The following is a 17,658-nucleotide window of genomic DNA, read 5'->3' on the forward strand; positions in this document are numbered from 1 at the left end:
CAACCGCTGCCACCAGGGAGACCCTGGCCTACTAGTTTCTAACTAATTCCATTCATTTAAAGCTTCACTGTATCTTTTACTGTCAGTTTAAATGGTGAACTACTATATTTGATTTCCTACTCTGCCTCTAAACTTGATTCTTAATTATTGCCTAGTACAGATTCCAGATTCTTATGCTCCTTTTTAGAATACTAGTGAGAAGATAATTCTAAAATCTCATTGAAAATATGATTAATAAACAAGAGTATTTTCCCTTACTGAAGGAAAAGCTTTGTGTTTCTGATTATTGGACTTAGTTTCTGTCCTATTTCTGTTCCTTCTCATCAGGCTAAAAGGCCCCTCTAGACAATTAGCTAGCAGTGATTATTACGCTTGTTTCCACAGATTGATCTCTTCTAGTATAATTTATTTTATCACCTTCTAAAGTGACCAAATGACAATTAGTGATTAATTCATCATTTATTTATGATTAGGTGAAGGATAGAATTACACTTTTAGTGATGAACTTAATGTAGTATATACACATTGACTTTTATTTCTGTGTATGAGTTTTGTCAAGTGATTTAGTTTTGAGAAAGCATATATAACCTTTTTTTTTTTTTCTTTTTTTTTTTTTTTTTTTTTTATAGAGGCATGCTTTATTCATTTGTTTGCTGGTTTGTTTGTTTGTTTTGTTTATACATGCACTGGGTACAGTCAGAAGCACAGGAGGGTGAGAGAATTCACCAGAGCCAGAGCGGGGAGCAGAACAGGCAGAAGGACCGAAGCACACTGCTGAGGGGAGCAGCGGGCGGCAGGAGAGGTCTGCGCGCCATGTGGGACCCTCCTCCGGTGGCCGGGGAGCAGCCGGGGATCGAACCGGCACCTCCGAGGCCGCTGGCAGCTTCGCAACCCAGCGCTCAACCGCTGCACCACCAGGGAGGCCCGAAAGCATATATAACCTTTAGAGAACAGAGGCATCTGTTACTTGCTATTTATCACATAAAATGCTCTAACTAAAGTCATTACATAAACAAAATTTGACTAAAAACACAAGGACCCAGCATCATGTAACTGCAGTCTATCCCAATACCTTTCTTTCCCTCTCCCTCTCCCTTCCTCTTTCCCTCCCCCCTCACCCTTCCCCTCTCCCTTTCCCTCCCTTTCTTTCCCCCTCCCCCTCCCTGTAACTTTTCTGGGCTAGAAGAAAGGACAAGTATGGAATCAGAACTTGAAAGGAGAATTTTTTTGTCTTGTTATTTTGCTAATTTAATGTTTAGCATCTAGTCTACCTGCTGCTGCCCATGTGTGCTGGTGATCTGACAGTTATGATGGGATGCTGATTTTAAAATAATGAAGAATTGACTTAACTTTTTGTAATTGCTGAAAACTTCCTTTTTTTATTAAAGTAATATTGCATTATAATATATAATTTCCAGTAGTTCATTGAGAAAGCATGTGTATATCCTAAAAGTTCAGATCTATCCTTCACCATAGCATTGTCCCCTTTGTCCTCATTTGCACAGTTGACTTTCAGTGATGTACAAATAGAAAATAATGAAATGTTACTTCATTAAAAAAGAAAATCTAGGGCAGCCCCGGTGGCGCAGCAGTTGAGTGCTGGGCTGCGAAGCTGCCTGCAGCCTCCACAGCGCCAGTTCAATTCCTGGCCCCCGAGCAAGGGTCCCACATGGCGCAGACCTCTCCTGCCACCCGCTGCTCCCCTCAGCAGTGTACTTCATCAGTCTGCCTGCTCTGCTCTCCCCTCTGGCTCTGGCAAATTCTCTCACCCTCCCGCGCTTCTGACTGTACCCAGTGCTTGTATAAATAAATAAATAAATCTTTAAAAAAAAAAAGAAAATCTAATGATTTTCCTATAAACAATAAATATTTGATGAAATACCAGTTGGTTTAATAAAATTTTATTAAATATATATTTTAAATGTTTCATTTCAAAAATTGAGATAAACTCCTATATAGAAAAATTTTTTTATAATTTCAGTGTTTGGGTACAATGTATATGCAGATCTGTGACTGTAGAACATAACCTGTTAGTGTTTTTGTGTTATGTAATTTGTGTTTTGTAATTTGGGTTAAGATCTGAAGAATGATTTAAATACTGATGTTATAATTTATAAAGTTATAGAAAATGTAAATATGTTAATACTACATTAACGTTTAGATGATTTCATGTCATTCTTTGATACATTCAGTGGGCTAACTATTGGGGGGTGGATTTTTTTTAACACATCTTGGGGTAGCTCTTTGGTTTTGAGTTGCTGACTTTAGCTTGAAGTATTTCTCTCCAAAATTTGCTTCATTTACTTTCTTTTATGTCTGATTTATCTTGGGAAATGTATTTTTTCCCAGATAGAACTATTCATAAAGATAAAACTGCTTATAAAACACCTAGAAATACTTATATTGTACAGAGTTGGAAAAAAGAATTATTTCTTAACCCAAGTCAAGAGTAAATCTGATTTAAATTCATATGTTAATCCAGCCCACATGTTTTTGGAACTAGAAACAAGGTTAAAATCATGATATTTTGTGAGTTTTTAATCTAACTTTGCTATTTTATTTTTATATTACAGGAAGGTTAAAGGAGGAAATATCGATGTACATCCATCAGAAAAAGCCCTTATTGTTCAATATGAAGTGGAAGCTACCATTCTTGGAGAAATGGGTGATCCCATGTTGGGAGAACGAAAAGAATGCCAAAAAATGTAACTTTTCTTGACTTGTGCACATTTTGAAAGTAGTTAACCTTATACAAACTTTAAAGAAAGCTGATGTTATTTAAATCTACATAGGTGATAAATGATTAAGACATTTTTCTAGATACACTTCATTTAAAGAACCAGAGACCATATTAAACTATAAGAAGTATATTTATTCCAGAGAAAATTGAGTTTATGTAAGCATAATGGGAACTTGTTGAAAAATACCTATTCCTATTTATCCCTTTTAGGAAATATATACAATAGAATGTAAACTAGTATAGCTTCTGAGAAATCAATTATAAAAGATTTGTATATGTGGAACTTTTTAGCTTAATTTAGGAAATTTGTGTTTAGGGTATCCTGTGTTCTTTATTATCTGGAATTGCAGGAAGTGGTATGACTTCTGGAATTCCCAGATGGGGTACAAAATTTGAAGTCATCCTTTCTTTGAGGCCTGTGTTACAGGCCTAACAAAAGCAGCTAGGATGCTGAACAACTCAAAAACAGGGTCTGTTGAGACAGTTTGAAGTATGAATGTGGACAGTAAATTAGGCATGAACCACTGGAAGGTGCCATAGATTGTCCAGTTTAGTTAGAAGTGATTTCTGAAAAACTTGGCCAAATTGGAGAAAAAAATTGTACTTAGTAAGCTACTTTTTTGTACTGACTCTATAGCCACTTTTAGACTAAGAGGCTTAAACTTAACAAGCAATCAAAATGTCTTAAGGAAATGAGATTTTAGCAAGATATCCTCCAATAGGCAGTGGATAAACAAATTGTGTTGCATCCATACAATATTGTTCAGTAATAAACTATGAAGCTATAAAATGACATGGAGGAAACTTAATGTATATTTTAAGTGAAATAACCCAGATTGGAAAAGCTACATACTGTATTATAACTAGAAGACATTTTAGAAAAGGCAAAACTAACGTCAAAAGATAAAGAGGTTGTTAGGAGTTCAAGGTATGAGGAAGGAGAGAATAGTTGGAGCACAAGTTATTTTCAGGGCCTGACTGACATTTTGCATTTGTCAAAACCCATAGAACTATACAATACAAAGGTGAACACCAGTGAATACTGTGGCTTCTGGTTAGTAATGTGTCAGTATTCAGCAATTATAACCAAAGTGCTACAGTAATGCAAGATGATAATAATAGAAGAAACTGTTGGGAATTGTAGGGGGTATATACAGGAATTCTGCTTTCTGCATAGTTTTTCTCTAATCCTAAAACGATTCTTAAAAAATATAGGAAAGGTTTTTTTAAAATACATTTATAGAATTTCTGTTGTAGTTTTTAATCAGATTTGTTGAAACTGTCAAGGTTTCCTATTTCCTTGTTAAAATTAATCATGGAGAGATCTTTTGAGTGTTTTTTTTTTTTCCCCTCTAAATGGATACTCCTGTCTATGCCTGCTTTCTGATATCCAGCTAAACCTATATAAAAAATATAGTCAACAGTGTAAAAGACCTAAAAGGTAGGAAAAGAAACAATCAGTTAAAGAAAAAATAAAGAGACAGAACATTCATAGTGATTTTGTTGTAAACATTAGAAGTCACTCTAATAAATGTAAGCATAAAAGAAATATATTATAGGCTATTAGGTGGCTCATAGAATCCCAGGAGGATCTAATTTGGGTTAACTATATATAGCTGGGAATAATAATAACTACATAGCTGGACTTTTTAAGGAGAAATCAGTTATATCTACATAATCAGTCTTACATTCACAGTTGCTGAGTACAGGACATTTTTCTGAGATCTCTGTCCCTGCTGCTTCTGATATCTTGATGTCTTTCCAAATATTGGCCATTTTCACTAAGAATTCATTCCACACAGCAGCTATTCACACTTCCCTTTTTTTGAAAATCAAAACCTTGCTCAAGTGCATCTGCTTCGAAGAGTCCTTTGCCACCAGTTTTGAGTCTTTATCCTGAACTTGATTTTATGTCTTCATAGCTTTTCCTGTTGCCATGAATCTGTGAAGACTCACAATTATTTCTCGACTTTCAACAATCTGTTCTTATTGAATGCCTAGTGAATCTCCTGGACTAGATTAGAAAGGAGGGAGAAGCTGGTTTATTATTATTATTATTATTTATTTTTTAAAGATTTATTTATTTATACAAGAATCAGGGTACAGGCCAGATGCGCGGGAGGGTGAGATTCACCAGAGACAGAGCGGGGAACAGAACAGGCAGATGGACCAAATACACTGCTGAGGGGAGCAGCGGGCGAGGCAGGAGAGGTCTGCTGCGCCTTGTGGGATTCTCGCCAGCAGGCCGGGATCTTAACCAGTGCTGCAGAGGCTGCAGACAGCTTCACAGTGTGTCGCTCAACTGCCTACACCACCAGGGGAGGCCCTGGTTTATTATTTTTTAAATGTACTAACAAGTATAAAATATATTAATTTGTTCTTCACACTTTCTTATGTATGTCTTAGCATGAGTCCTACTTTTTCATTCCATCTACCTTTTATGTAATTTCTACCAGAATAACTGAATTAAAAAATATTGTATCTTGTACCAAGCAGAAAAAATTAAGTGTATTTAAGTGTGGTCAAGAAAATGATTCATTTTTGGCGGTATGGAATCTCTTGTCCAATGACTAAAGACTATATCAGAAACACTTTTAAAGTAAAATGTGTAAATATGCTGTCCTACCTAGAAGAGTAAGATTTTATGTTCCCTTTGCTATCAGTTGTCCAACTCAGAGAAAACCATTTCATTTTTCTAAACCTAATATCTAATACTTTATTACATTTTAATACTTTATAAATTATTTATAAAAGAATGTATTGCTTAAGTTATCACCTTCTATCTGAGTTGGAAAATTCTAATATGCTTGCAGCATACGGCTTAAGAGTCTCAATGCCAATACAGATATAACTTCCCTGGCACGGAAGGTGGTCGAAGAATGTAAACTCATTCATCCTTCAAAATTAAATGAGGTAGAACAACTGTTGTACTATCTACAGAATCGCCGTGATTCATTGCCAGGAAAAGGTAAGTAGAATTTCTGACTTTTTGTTACAAAACCATAGTTGTCTAACTATAATTTGTGCTTTTGATATATGAATGGTGAGTTGGGGTTTTTGTTTTGTTAGCAAATCTGATTATTTACATACCCCAGAAGTAATGGAAGAGGAAGTTAAAATTACTACCTAACATAATTTGGGGATTATGTATAGGTTTTATTTATTTATGCTTTCCTTAATATCCTTGTTATAACAGATGATTATGGATGGGCATTTTTATAAAATCTTTTATATAAAGATTATCTCATGAACTCTTCAGTTTTAAGATCCCCAGCTTGTCTAGAATTAATCTCTGCTGCTAAAAATAAAAATTACTCAAAACACCTACTGTAATTCTCCTTATTAAAAAATATTTCTACAGAAAAAAAGGAAAAATCAAGCAAGCCTAAAGATCCACCTCCTTTTGAAGGAATGGAGGTAAGACTATACTTTGATCTAAAAGGGAACTGATTGTGAGGTGTTGCCTTTTATCATCAATAATGATTACAATCATATTAATCTGATGTTGAATTTTTTTTAATTTTTAAAAAAAATTTTAACCTTTTAAATGACTAAATTTCAAAGTAGCTTAAAAAGATAGAAAATGAGTATTCAATTGATAATTGATAAAAGATAAGCTAATTATGTTTTTTAGGTAATTTATTTTGATAAAAAAGTTGTGAAATATTTTAAATATTTTTATTATATTTTGAAATACTGTATTAAATATGAATATAAGTATGTTATTTTATTTAGTAAAGTATGTTATTTAAAGTATTAGTTAGTAAAGTATGTTATAAAGTATGTTATTTAATTAGGTGGCTTTATATTGATAGATTAATTTTAAAATTTGTATATATCCCATTATTTTCATATGATTTAATGGCTATATTGGAGTCCTAGCACCCAAAGATCTAATTTCTTCTTCTACAAAAAGGTAATTACCATGAGTTGTTTGCAAACTGTGTATTGTTATAAAAGATATATATATATATTCATGTATGGCACACAGAATATCATTTGTTTGACACTGGCTATGTTGAGGATTATTCTTTTGGAGTACTTCCTTTCTTTTTTTCAGATTGATGAAGTTGCTAACATTAATGACATGGATGAATACATTGAGTTACTCTATGAAGATATTCCTGACAAGGTTCGGGGCTCTGCTTTGATCCTACAGCTTGCTCGAAATCCTGATAACTTGGAAGAACTACTATTGAATGGTGACTTATATCTATAAATATTAAAAATAGAAGAATTATTGTAAGATATGGTTTAAAATTTATTATAAATGAGGAAGCTAAAATTATATCAAATATCAGGTACACTTATTTTTCAACTTTTCACTACCTTTTTTTGTACTCAAATTTCCTAACATGAGAACATAACATTGAAATATGCCCTGAAGAAGTCATAGATTATTCAATTGAAACAAGGTAAAACAGGCATTAATGGTAAAGTATCTTTCCTCCTACTCTGAAAGATTTTTATTTTTTCAATTAGGATATAGTATCAAACTTATGACATTGTGCAAGTATGTATATGCTTTTGTTAAGTTAGTTGGAGTTACTATATTAGTTTTCTTTTAGTAGCACAACAAAAGTAAACTTTTAATGTCATTCAGATTCCATTTGAATCAAAGTATTTTCTTTCATTAGAGTGCTAGTTAATAAAGAAAAATGAGATAGAATGCTCTTAAAAAGCCTTTCCGTGGTATTATCACTGAAGAATTATTTTAAATACATAGTTTTCTTACACTGTTCTCAAAAATAAAATAGGTAAGGTGTCATTATTATTTGATATCTCTCTCATATAAAAGAGTGCTTTTTGCATGTGTACACAGAAACAGATCCTACAGAAATACAAGTAATAATTTAAGGGATTTTGCCAAATTACCCTCCAAAATGGTCATACCATTTCATCTTAATACTAATAGAATATGAAAGCTGTAGAATTTTAAAATGTTTGCCATTATGATGTTGGTAATAAACAACATCTCTTTTTTTTTTTTTGGTTTCATTAGCCTGATTTCTAATGAATTTGAGCATTTTCTTATGTCATTAGACTTTGGGCTTCCTGCCACTAAAGTATATTTTAAGTATCCGTGTGTGTGTGTGTGTGTGTATCTATAAATCTGTATCCTTTTTCTTGTGTATGTGTATAATTAGTATATAAATATTGGATATATATTCTTTTACTTTCATGTGCTTAGATATAGTTTCAATCTATTACTTGTCTTATTTTTTTGTATGATATATATTTTTTCCATCCATTTGCTTTCACCCTACTTGCATCTTTAACTCTATAATAAAATGTTTCCTTTGTAATCATTGATTGCCTGAGGGCAGGACAAGAGGGAGGAGATGAAAAGGAAGTATTAAAGAGTTATGAGAAAAAAATAACGTGTAGGTTTTGTAAATCCATTCTGCCCATTTCTGTCTTTCAGTTGGTGTGTTTAGTTTATTTACCATTAATGCAGTTATTCATAAAGTAGCATTGTTAGCTAACATTTTCTGTTTATTCTTTTTATGTCTTTTATCTTTTTTGGTCCTCTATAACTTACTTTCATGTTAAATAAATGTTTTCTATTAAATTAATCCTCCTACTGTTGTTTTATTATGTTTTCCTGAGTCACTTTCTTAGTGATTACCCTCGCATTATTGTTACCATCTTAATTTAAAATAGTCTAGTTCAAATTAATACCACCTTAATTTTACAGTATTTAAAATACTTTGCTTTGGGCCTCCCCGGTGGTGCAACAGTTGAGCTCTGGGTTGCGAAGCTGCGCGCAGCCTCTGCAGTGCCCGTTCGATCCCTTGCCGCCGACGAGAGTCCCACATGGCGTGACAGACCTGTCCTGCTGCCCGCTGCTCCCCTCAGCAGTGTATTTCTTTGGTCTGCCTGTTCTGTTCCCTGCTCTGGCTCTGGTGAATTCTCTCACCCTCCCATGCTTCTGACTGTACCCAGTGCTTGTATAAATAAATAAATTAATCTTAAAAAATAAATAAATAAAATACTTTGCTTTAATATGCCATTATTACCTCCCCACTTCTTTGTACTATTGTGCAATAGCCTCAGCTCCATCAATATAGTTATTATAATTACTCATGTATGTTTTAAAAAATCATATAGAAGAATAGTACAATCAGAAATACATTTAATTGTATATTTTATATTAATCGATATAGTTATCTTTACCAGTACTATTTTTGTGTGGATTTAAATTACTCTCTAGTGTCCTTTCATTTTTTTTTTTAAAGATTAATATGTTTATACAAGCACTGGGTACAGTCAGAAGCGTGGGAGGGGGAGAGAACTCACCAGAACCAGAACTGGGAACAGAACAGGCAGAGTGAAGAAATACACTACCGAGGGGAGCAGCGGGCGCAGCAGGAGAGGTCCTTGCGCCATGTGGGACCCTCACCCTCAGCCGCTGGGGATCGAACCAGCGCAGTAGAGGCTGCGGGCAGCCTCGCAACCCAGTGCTCAACCGCTTGCACCAGCGGGGAGGCCCTAGTGTTCTTTCATTTTATACTGAAGGCCTCATTTTAGAATCTCATAGGATTCTTTACTTAGGAATGGCTTAATTTCTTGTCATTGGTTAAAGTATAGTTTTACTGGATATTATATACATATATATAGGATATAGAATTGGAGATATATATGTATACACACACACATACTGGATGTAGAATTCTTGGTTGAATCTTTTTCTTTTAGCACTCTGTGTCACTTCACTGGCTTCATGTCTCTGGTTTAAGATGTAAAATCAGCTATTAATCTTATCGAGGATCCTTGTATATGTTGAGATGCTTTTCTCTTGCAACTTTCAACATTTTCTTTGCCTTTGCATTTTGCCAATTTGACTATAATTTATTTAGATGTGATATCTTTGAGGCTTTATTGCTTGAAGTTTGTGGAACGTCTTGTATATGAGATTAATATTTTGCATCAAAACTTGGTAATCATTTGGTCATTTTTTTGTTAAATATTTATGTCACTCTCTTCTCTCTCTCCTCCCTTCTTGAACTCCCATTATGTTTAGTTAGTGTGTTTGATAGTGTTTCACAGGTGTTTGAGGATCTGTTTGTTTTTTATTCTTATTTTCTTCAGGCTAGATAATCTTAATTGAATTGACCTGTCTTTATGTTCATTGGTTCTGTTTCACAGAACAGTTTACTATTAAGACCTAATGATTTAGGTCTTAATTTATGTTTAGTTTTATTTATGTATATATATTAAGGTAACTGGTTTACAACACTGCACCTACCACCAAGGCACCAATAATCCTTGAACATAATCCATTGTGCCTGGTCTTCCCTTTTCTCTCCATCTTCTCTTCCTACTCTCAATTTTACAGTCAGATACCTAGAGTTTGTTTTTGTTTTGATGTTGTGTGACTATTTTTTGTTTCAGTTATTTGGTTCATTTTTTCATAATTTGTATTCCTTAATTGATATTCTTTCTTTGTGAGACATTCTCAATCCTCATGCTTTCTTTTAATTCTTTAGAATGGTTTCTTTTAGTTCTGTGAATAAATTTATTACAGCTGATTTTAAATCTGTCTCACAAGTTCAATAAATGAGCTTCCTCATGGACAGTTTCTATCAACTGCTGTATCTCTCAAGGATGGGAAATACTGTCCTGTTTCTTTACATGTCTTTTATTTGTTGTTGAAATAATATCATTGCAACTGTGGAAATAAGATTCCCAATGTGCCCCACCCCCTTTAAGCTTCAGGACTTGTTATATTTGTTGGTTGTTTAGTGAGTTTCCTAGATTAATTTTTGTCTTTGCATCCTCTGAAGCTGCTGCTCAGTTAGTTTAGTGGTAGCTACTGATTAGATAGAATTTTCCTAAATATATGCCCTAGTCTTTGCTGAGGTGCTCTCTATATGTGTGTGTATTCAGTCATGTCTTCATTGTTCAAACAAATGGTTTATAAGCCTTTGCCTTTACTGCCTGCTTGCATATTGCCTCAAGATTGGCCATATATGAGAGAATAGGTCCTTCCCTTGTATGTGCACATGCCTCTACAGGTGCAGGGTCTTCTATATTCCCAAGAGTATGTTGGAACTTTTCAAAGAGCCTGTGAATATCTTATTTCCTAGTTTTTCCCTTTTTTGTTAACTTCAGCTTCTCAGACTCCATTCACAGCTGCAATGTTGCCACCAATAATTTTCAACAAATGCCCTGGTAATAAGGCTATTCTTACAGAGCAAGTTCTCAGATCACATAAAGCATATGTCAGGCATGGAACTTTTTTTTTTTTTAAGATTTCATATATATTTTACTTGTTTTTTTTTTTGTTTGTTTGTTTTTTGTTTTTTTTTTTATTGAGGTAATGTAGTTTGTATTTTGGGAGAATAGCTGTCCCAGCAAACTTTCAGGTACATCAGATAGTAACAGTTCTTTAGAGTGGGGATTTTAAGGAATGTCAAAATCCAGTCCCTGGTAGACTGTTGTTTATTATGATATAATAGTTGTGATGCTATTGGTTTTCAAGACTATCAGAATTGCACAGAGGGAATAGAATTTGGGCATGCTGAAATACTGCAGAACTCACTGTTCTTACCAAGACTCATTCAGCAATACTTGTTATATGAATACTCCTTGAAATTAGTTAATTTCTAAGGTTGTAAAATAGTTGATTTTTCAGTGCTTACTAGTATTCTCATTTTCTTGTGAAAGGGAGGGTTTTTGGAGGGCTTTAGTTTGCCATTCCCAAAGTGCTTGGCCCAGGATTCATTTTTGTTGAAAGTGAGAGAGATGAAATTTTATTTTTTTCCATAATAGGTATCCAGTTATTCCAGCCTAGTTAGTAAACACTCTCCCTTTTCCCAAATATTTGAATAAGTGTCTTTTTCTACAGTATGTCTACCATTTTTATATTCTTTGAGCACTCTTGAAAGCTTATTCTGTGCCAAGTACTATCTCTGTATATTCGTAGATATGTTCTGGTGCTGTTTTTGCTTTTCCTTTGATTTATTTGGTGATTCCCATACCAGTATCATACTGTTTGTTGTTATGTTTTGATTTTGTATTTTGACTGAAACTATAGTATGTAGGAGAAATGCTCCATTTTGTTATTCCAGATTGCCTCTGCTAATCGTGCACATTTTCTTACATAATCTTTTGAGATCACCTTATTACTCTCTAAAATGTTTATCAATGGGATTTTTAAGTGTGATTGTATTCAACTTATACATTAATTTTGGGTTACATTTTGACTTTTCTAAACTCTGCAGTTTTCTTTTGCTTAATGACAGCCCATGTATAAATTCTGTAACTGTATTTTTATTGAGATATTTCTCTATACTAAAGGAGAAAAATGAAATAGAATTTGAAATATAGCTTGCTAAATTAGGCTAAATTCGTGATATTACTAAACATCTTTCTTCAAAATACATTCTAAGAAATACTATTTTCTCTTGATTGTTGTGGTAAATGTCTTTGGGAAATCTGAGTTCAACAAAGGTAGATCAAATTCTTTATAAAGTAAGAGCTTTTGTAGCCTTTGCATATTAATGTGCTTTACCTATTTACATGGCTTCAAAATAATTTTGTTAGAAGCATATACCAGTGTTTTGCACTGTTAGTGTGAATAACATTGTGAAATGCTATTATAGGATGTTTCTTATCTTAGTTTGTTTAAAAAATTCCTTACTAAATGGATAATAATATTATGAACTCTATTTCATAATCTGAATGACCAGAAAGCTCAAATAAACTAAACATTTTCACTACCTTAGTAAATACTGATAATACAGTCCATGAAGTGTAAAAGGTTGAGTGCCTACTAAAGAAAGTTTAATTATGATCTCTATAATCTCACAAATGTTATATTTTTTATTATTTTAAGAATTAGCCCTGTAACAACACTAATTTGAAATGAATTATGATACTCTGTGTTCACTTAATATGGTAATTCTTGTTAATTCATTAATTTTTACCTTTTTTCAAGTAAAAATATTTATTAACCTACCCTGAAGCTAATTTTGTGAAAGATTTTTTGTTCTATTTATGTCTGTTGGCATCAGCTTAGCATAATATTAAAATATTAGGCTGATTTTCTGTGTATAAGTTTTATTTAGTTATTAATTTGCTTTAATGGAGTCTGTATTAGCTTTCTAAACTGCTCATTATTTATTTAGACTTAATTTAATGTTTATCTTTATTCACAAACATGTAAGTCAGATGTCAAAAAGGAACAGGAAATGCAAATCAAGAAGTAAATCTTTTTATTAATTCCTTGTAACCTATAATATACATTTTATGTTTATCTAAATCACTTTTTTCTTTTCGTAGTTCTAGACTTAAAACTACATGTTACTAGTTTTTAAGTAAAAGTTGTATTTCAGTTTGAAATATAACTGTTGTGGAAAGAAGCATCCTTCTTTTTTTGTCCTAGTTCTATCTTTGTTTTATTACTTATTAATAAGTAGACATTTAAAACCAATCACCCTTTACACCAGAGGCAAGGTGAATGACCATTTTTTATGTCACCTCTGTCTTTAGAAACTGCCCTTGGAGCATTAGCAAGAGTCCTAAGAGAAGACTGGAAGCAAAGTGTTGAATTAGCAACAAACATAATTTACATCTTTTTTTGCTTTTCCAGGTAAGTATAAAAATTAGGAAATAAAAATATAAGGCTTAGCTCTATTTTTCTCTGCTGTGTTATTGGTTTAGATTCTAGATCACCGGTTTGCTCAGTTTTTCTGTGTGTCTGCCATGTACTACCTCTGAATTTTTATTCTATTTCCTATTTTCTTCTCTATTATTCTTTCTTTCACTCCATACTCACCATGCATGTTGATGCATACACATATATGGAGTGGTATAATATAATGGTTTAGAGTTTAAAAGCATGGGCTCTAGAAGTAGGCTGTCTTAGATTTGAATCCAAGTCCTGTTGTTTATTAGGTGTGTGATTCTGGTTATATTTCTTAACTTCTCTGTGTCTCAGTTACCTCTGCTAAAGTCTATGGATAATAGTAAGCACCCTCTTCTGATGGGTTTCAGAATAAAGTCTGCTCAAGAATAAGTGCCAGTAAATATTACTGTTTTCTATAAATATACATACAGATACATAAATGCATATGTATACGCAAATACATACCTGATATGTATTCATATATATTCTTTAGAAAGATGTTTAATGAGACATTGTGAACTTTCTAGCCAAGTAGAGAAATGCTTGACTCTATTCTAAAAATGTGCCAGCATTTGCTAATAAATATTTACTGAAAAATAGAGATGGCTCAATTTCAAGTCATCCTAGCATATTGTGGGTATATTCATTTATTAAAATAAATATCAAATTTATTTTCCACATTGTTTATACCAGTGTTTAAACATGTTTCCTAAACCCCCCCAAAAATGTATTCTTCTAGATATATACTAAAATTTCTTCTTTGTAGCTTTTCTCAGTTTCATGGACTTATCACTCACTATAAAATTGGAGCTTTATGTATGAATATTATTGATCATGAATTAAAAAGACATGAGCTTTGGCAAGAAGAGCTTTCTAAGAAGAAGAAAGCTGATATCCTTTTAGAGTGGCACTTCTTCCTACTTTGTTGCCTATTGCTATGAGTTTGGATGGATGGGCTGGTTTTTTTTTTTTTCTCTTCCATTCACATTATGTGGGAAAAAGTTATGAGTATATTGTAGGTTAAAATGAAGATTGAAACTATCAGAATTAATGTAGTTTGACATATAATATTTATATATTTATGATTTTGATTAGTTGGTAAGATAGAGGGTTCAAACAGCTGTGATCCTGGATTACTGAATTGATAAATTTCTACACTATTATGCTCCATAATATCCATTGGTTGGCTAGTTTGCTCCATCATTGTTCCTTATGTAGTTCTAGCTATATATATAAAATAAGATGACTTGATTGGAATGGGTGTAAACTTAGTGATGAATCTAGTTTTAAATTCTGTTTTTCTAAATAGTACATACAGATTTTAGGGGTCTGCAGAATAACAGAACCTGTGAAAGGAGCCTTAAAAATTATCCATTTTAACCTGTCCTTCAATACAGTAATGTTTCTTAGAACTTCTCTTAGAAATGGGTTAGTTTCTTGCTTAACAGTGTCACTGCTTATTGATTTAGCCCATGCTATGGTTTGTTTGACATTCTGTTTATTATAATCTTCTTTTGCTTAGGGAACTAAAGTCCACTTCCCAATAATTTCTATCTCTTCATTCTAATCTGGTATACTGAAGCTTTATAAGATATTCTCTTCAATATCACATCTTATGTTTGAAGATATTTTGCATCTACAACTTAATTCTAGATTGAAGGCCCCAGCTTATTGATACCTGCCTTTTGTGACTTGTTTTACAAATCAGCAAGCCATACTGGTAACTTTTCTTTGAACCTAATATATTCTTTTTAATTAATTAATTAATTAATTAATTAATTAATTTTTTAATAGAGGCATGTTTTATTTATTTATTTATTTGTTTGTTTGTTTTTTTGTTTATACATGCACTGGGTACAGTCAGAAGCGCGGGAGGGTGAGAGAATTCACCAGAGCCAGAGCGGGGAGCAGAGCAGGCAGAAGGACCGAAGTATACTGCTGAGGGGAGCAGCGGGCGGCAGGAGAGGTCTGCGCGCCATGTGGGACCCTCCTCCAGTGGCCGGGGATCAGCTGGGGATCGAACCGGCACTGCAGAGGCCACGGGCAGCTTCGCAACCCAGCGCTCAACCGCTGCGCCACCGGGGAGGCCCTAATTAATTTATTTTTAATCAAGATAATATTTGGATACTCCCATCAGGTGTTACCACTGTAGTGCACCTACCACCAAATCACCCATAATCCACTGTGATTCCCTCCTCCTTTGTTCTTACCCCTCCCCCTCCACCCTCTTCCCACCCATATTGGTGCCTCAGTTCCATAGATAGCTATCCAGGGCTGGTTTTAAGCTTGTCTTTATCTGACTCAGTTTAGTTACTTTATATTCCACATATCAGTGACACCATCTGTTATTTATCTTTCTCCTCTGATTTATTTCACTTAGCATTATCCCTTCTAGCTCCATCCCTGTTGCTACAAATGACATGCCTTCTTTTTTTTAAAAAAGATTTATTTATTTATTTATTTATTTATTTATTTATACATGCACTGGGTACAGTCAGAAGCACGGGAGGGTGAGAGAATTCACCAGAGCCACAGCAGGGAGCAGAGCAGGCAGAAGGACCAAAGTACACTGCTGAGGGGAGCAGCGGGCGCCAGGAGAGGTCTGCGCGCCATGTGGGACCCTCTTCCGGTGGCGCGGGAGCAGCCGGGGATCGAACCAGCGCTGCAGAGGCTGCGGGCAGCTTTGCAACCCAGCACTCAACCACTGTGCCACCGGGGAGGCCTGACATGCCTTCTTTAGAGTCCCATTTGCTTCTAGGATTGTTTACCTGTCCTGTACTTTGAGCCTGTTTGTCTTTGGAGTTTAGGTTTGTCTCCTGGAGACAGCAGAAGGTTGGATTCTGTTTCCAGATCCAACTAGATATTCTGTGTCTTTTAATTGGTGCAGTCCATTTATGTTTAAAGTGATTATTGATAAGTGATAGTCTGTTGGCTACCATTTTATTTTTAATTTTTCTGGGTCAAGCTATTTCCTTATTCAGTACTTTGTATATGTTTCTCTCTTCAGTTTAATTGTGTAAACTACTTTCAGTATTTCTTGGAGAGGTGATTTAGTGTTTGTAAACTCCACAAGTTTGTGTATGTCTAAAAAGCTAAAAAGGCTTTTATTCCTTTTTCATATCTGAAGGAGAGTATTGCAGGATAGAGTATTCTCAGCTGACAATTTTTATCTGCAGGTATTTGAAATACAGCATTCCATTCTCTCCTTGTTATGTTTCTTCAGAGAATTTTGATGTTAGTCTGATTGGGGTACCTTTGTAGGTTATCTGCTTCTTGCCCCTTGCCAGCCTAAATATTATTTCTTTATTCTGAACTGTTGAAAGTTTTATTACTATATGTCTTGGTGTCAGTCTCACTTTATTTAGGTATACCACAATTCTTTTAGCTTCGTGTATTTGTACATTTATTCCCTTCTCTAGGTTTTCCCCCTCTGGTATTCCCATTATTTTTGTTGCCTTTTCTTATGGAGTCAGATAATTCCCAGAGTGGAATTATCCACAAATTCTTCTTTTTTTTTTTTTTTTTTACTTTGTCTCTTCCCTTCTCTACCTGTGTTCTTTGTACAGTTGCATTAGACTATTGATCTGTTCTTGATCTATTCTGCTTCTGCAACTTGCTTCTGAATTTTTCATCGCCTCTGTTTCTCATTTTAAATCCTGAGACTCCATTTTTATTTATGTAGAGCTTCATTTTCTGTCTTGAGTTCATTGACTTTATTTCTAATGACATTCATTTGTCTATCTTAGTTTTCTTCCATTTCTTTGAATTTTTTTATCATTATAGTTTTATTTTTTAAAAGATTTATTTATTTATTTATTTATTTATTTATGCAAGCACTGGGTACAGTCAGAAGTGCGGGAGGGTGACAGAATTCACCAGAGCCAGAGCGGAGAACAGAATAGGCAGACTGACTAAATACACTGCTAAGAGGAGCAGCGGGCACGGCAGGAGAGGTCTGCTTACCAGGTGGGACCCTCGCTGGCAGCTGGGGATCGAACCGGGGCTGCAGAGGCTGCGAGCAGCTTTGCAGCCCAGAGCTCAACCACTGCCCCACTGGGGAGGCCCTATCATTGTAGTTTTAAACTCTGCATCTGGTAGGGAGAACATGCTTCCTTCTCTTTGAAGTTGGGTTCTGGAGATCTGTTCTCTCTCTGTGTTACACTGTTCTTTTGAGGACTCAAGATGCTGTTTATGGGTTTTCCCTTCTCTCTATTATTAGTTTTGGTACCTGGCTGCTGTATGTGGAGCTTCTCCCAGGCATGGTTCTTCCTCGCGCCTCATTGGT

The 17,658-nt window shown here is 34.3% G+C and overlaps 1 protein-coding gene across 4 annotated transcripts in view; it reads left to right on the plus strand.

Annotated features, from left to right (window-relative positions):
- The window catches only part of KIFAP3 (kinesin associated protein 3), a gene marked incomplete at both ends in the record, with an annotated part of 134,458 nt that overhangs the window by 14,271 nt on the left and 102,529 nt on the right, over nt 1-17,658 (plus strand). For 3 of the 4 annotated variants that reach the window (XM_084250609.1, XM_084250610.1, XM_084250611.1), the window contains 6 exons: nt 2,574-2,705; nt 5,554-5,708; nt 6,102-6,157; nt 6,801-6,942; nt 13,238-13,337; nt 14,140-14,264. In XM_084250609.1, coding sequence (XP_084106735.1) covers nt 2,574-2,705; nt 5,554-5,708; nt 6,102-6,157; nt 6,801-6,942; nt 13,238-13,337; nt 14,140-14,264 — 710 coding nt within the window. The remainder of the gene's footprint in view (nt 1-2,573; nt 2,706-5,553; nt 5,709-6,101; nt 6,158-6,800; nt 6,943-13,237; nt 13,338-14,139; nt 14,265-17,658) is intronic. The other variant, XM_084250612.1, reaches the window with a different exon arrangement.

This window comes from Talpa europaea (genome assembly GCF_964194135.1).
Source record: "Talpa europaea genome assembly, chromosome: 12".
Taxonomy (NCBI): domain Eukaryota; kingdom Metazoa; phylum Chordata; class Mammalia; order Eulipotyphla; family Talpidae; genus Talpa; species Talpa europaea.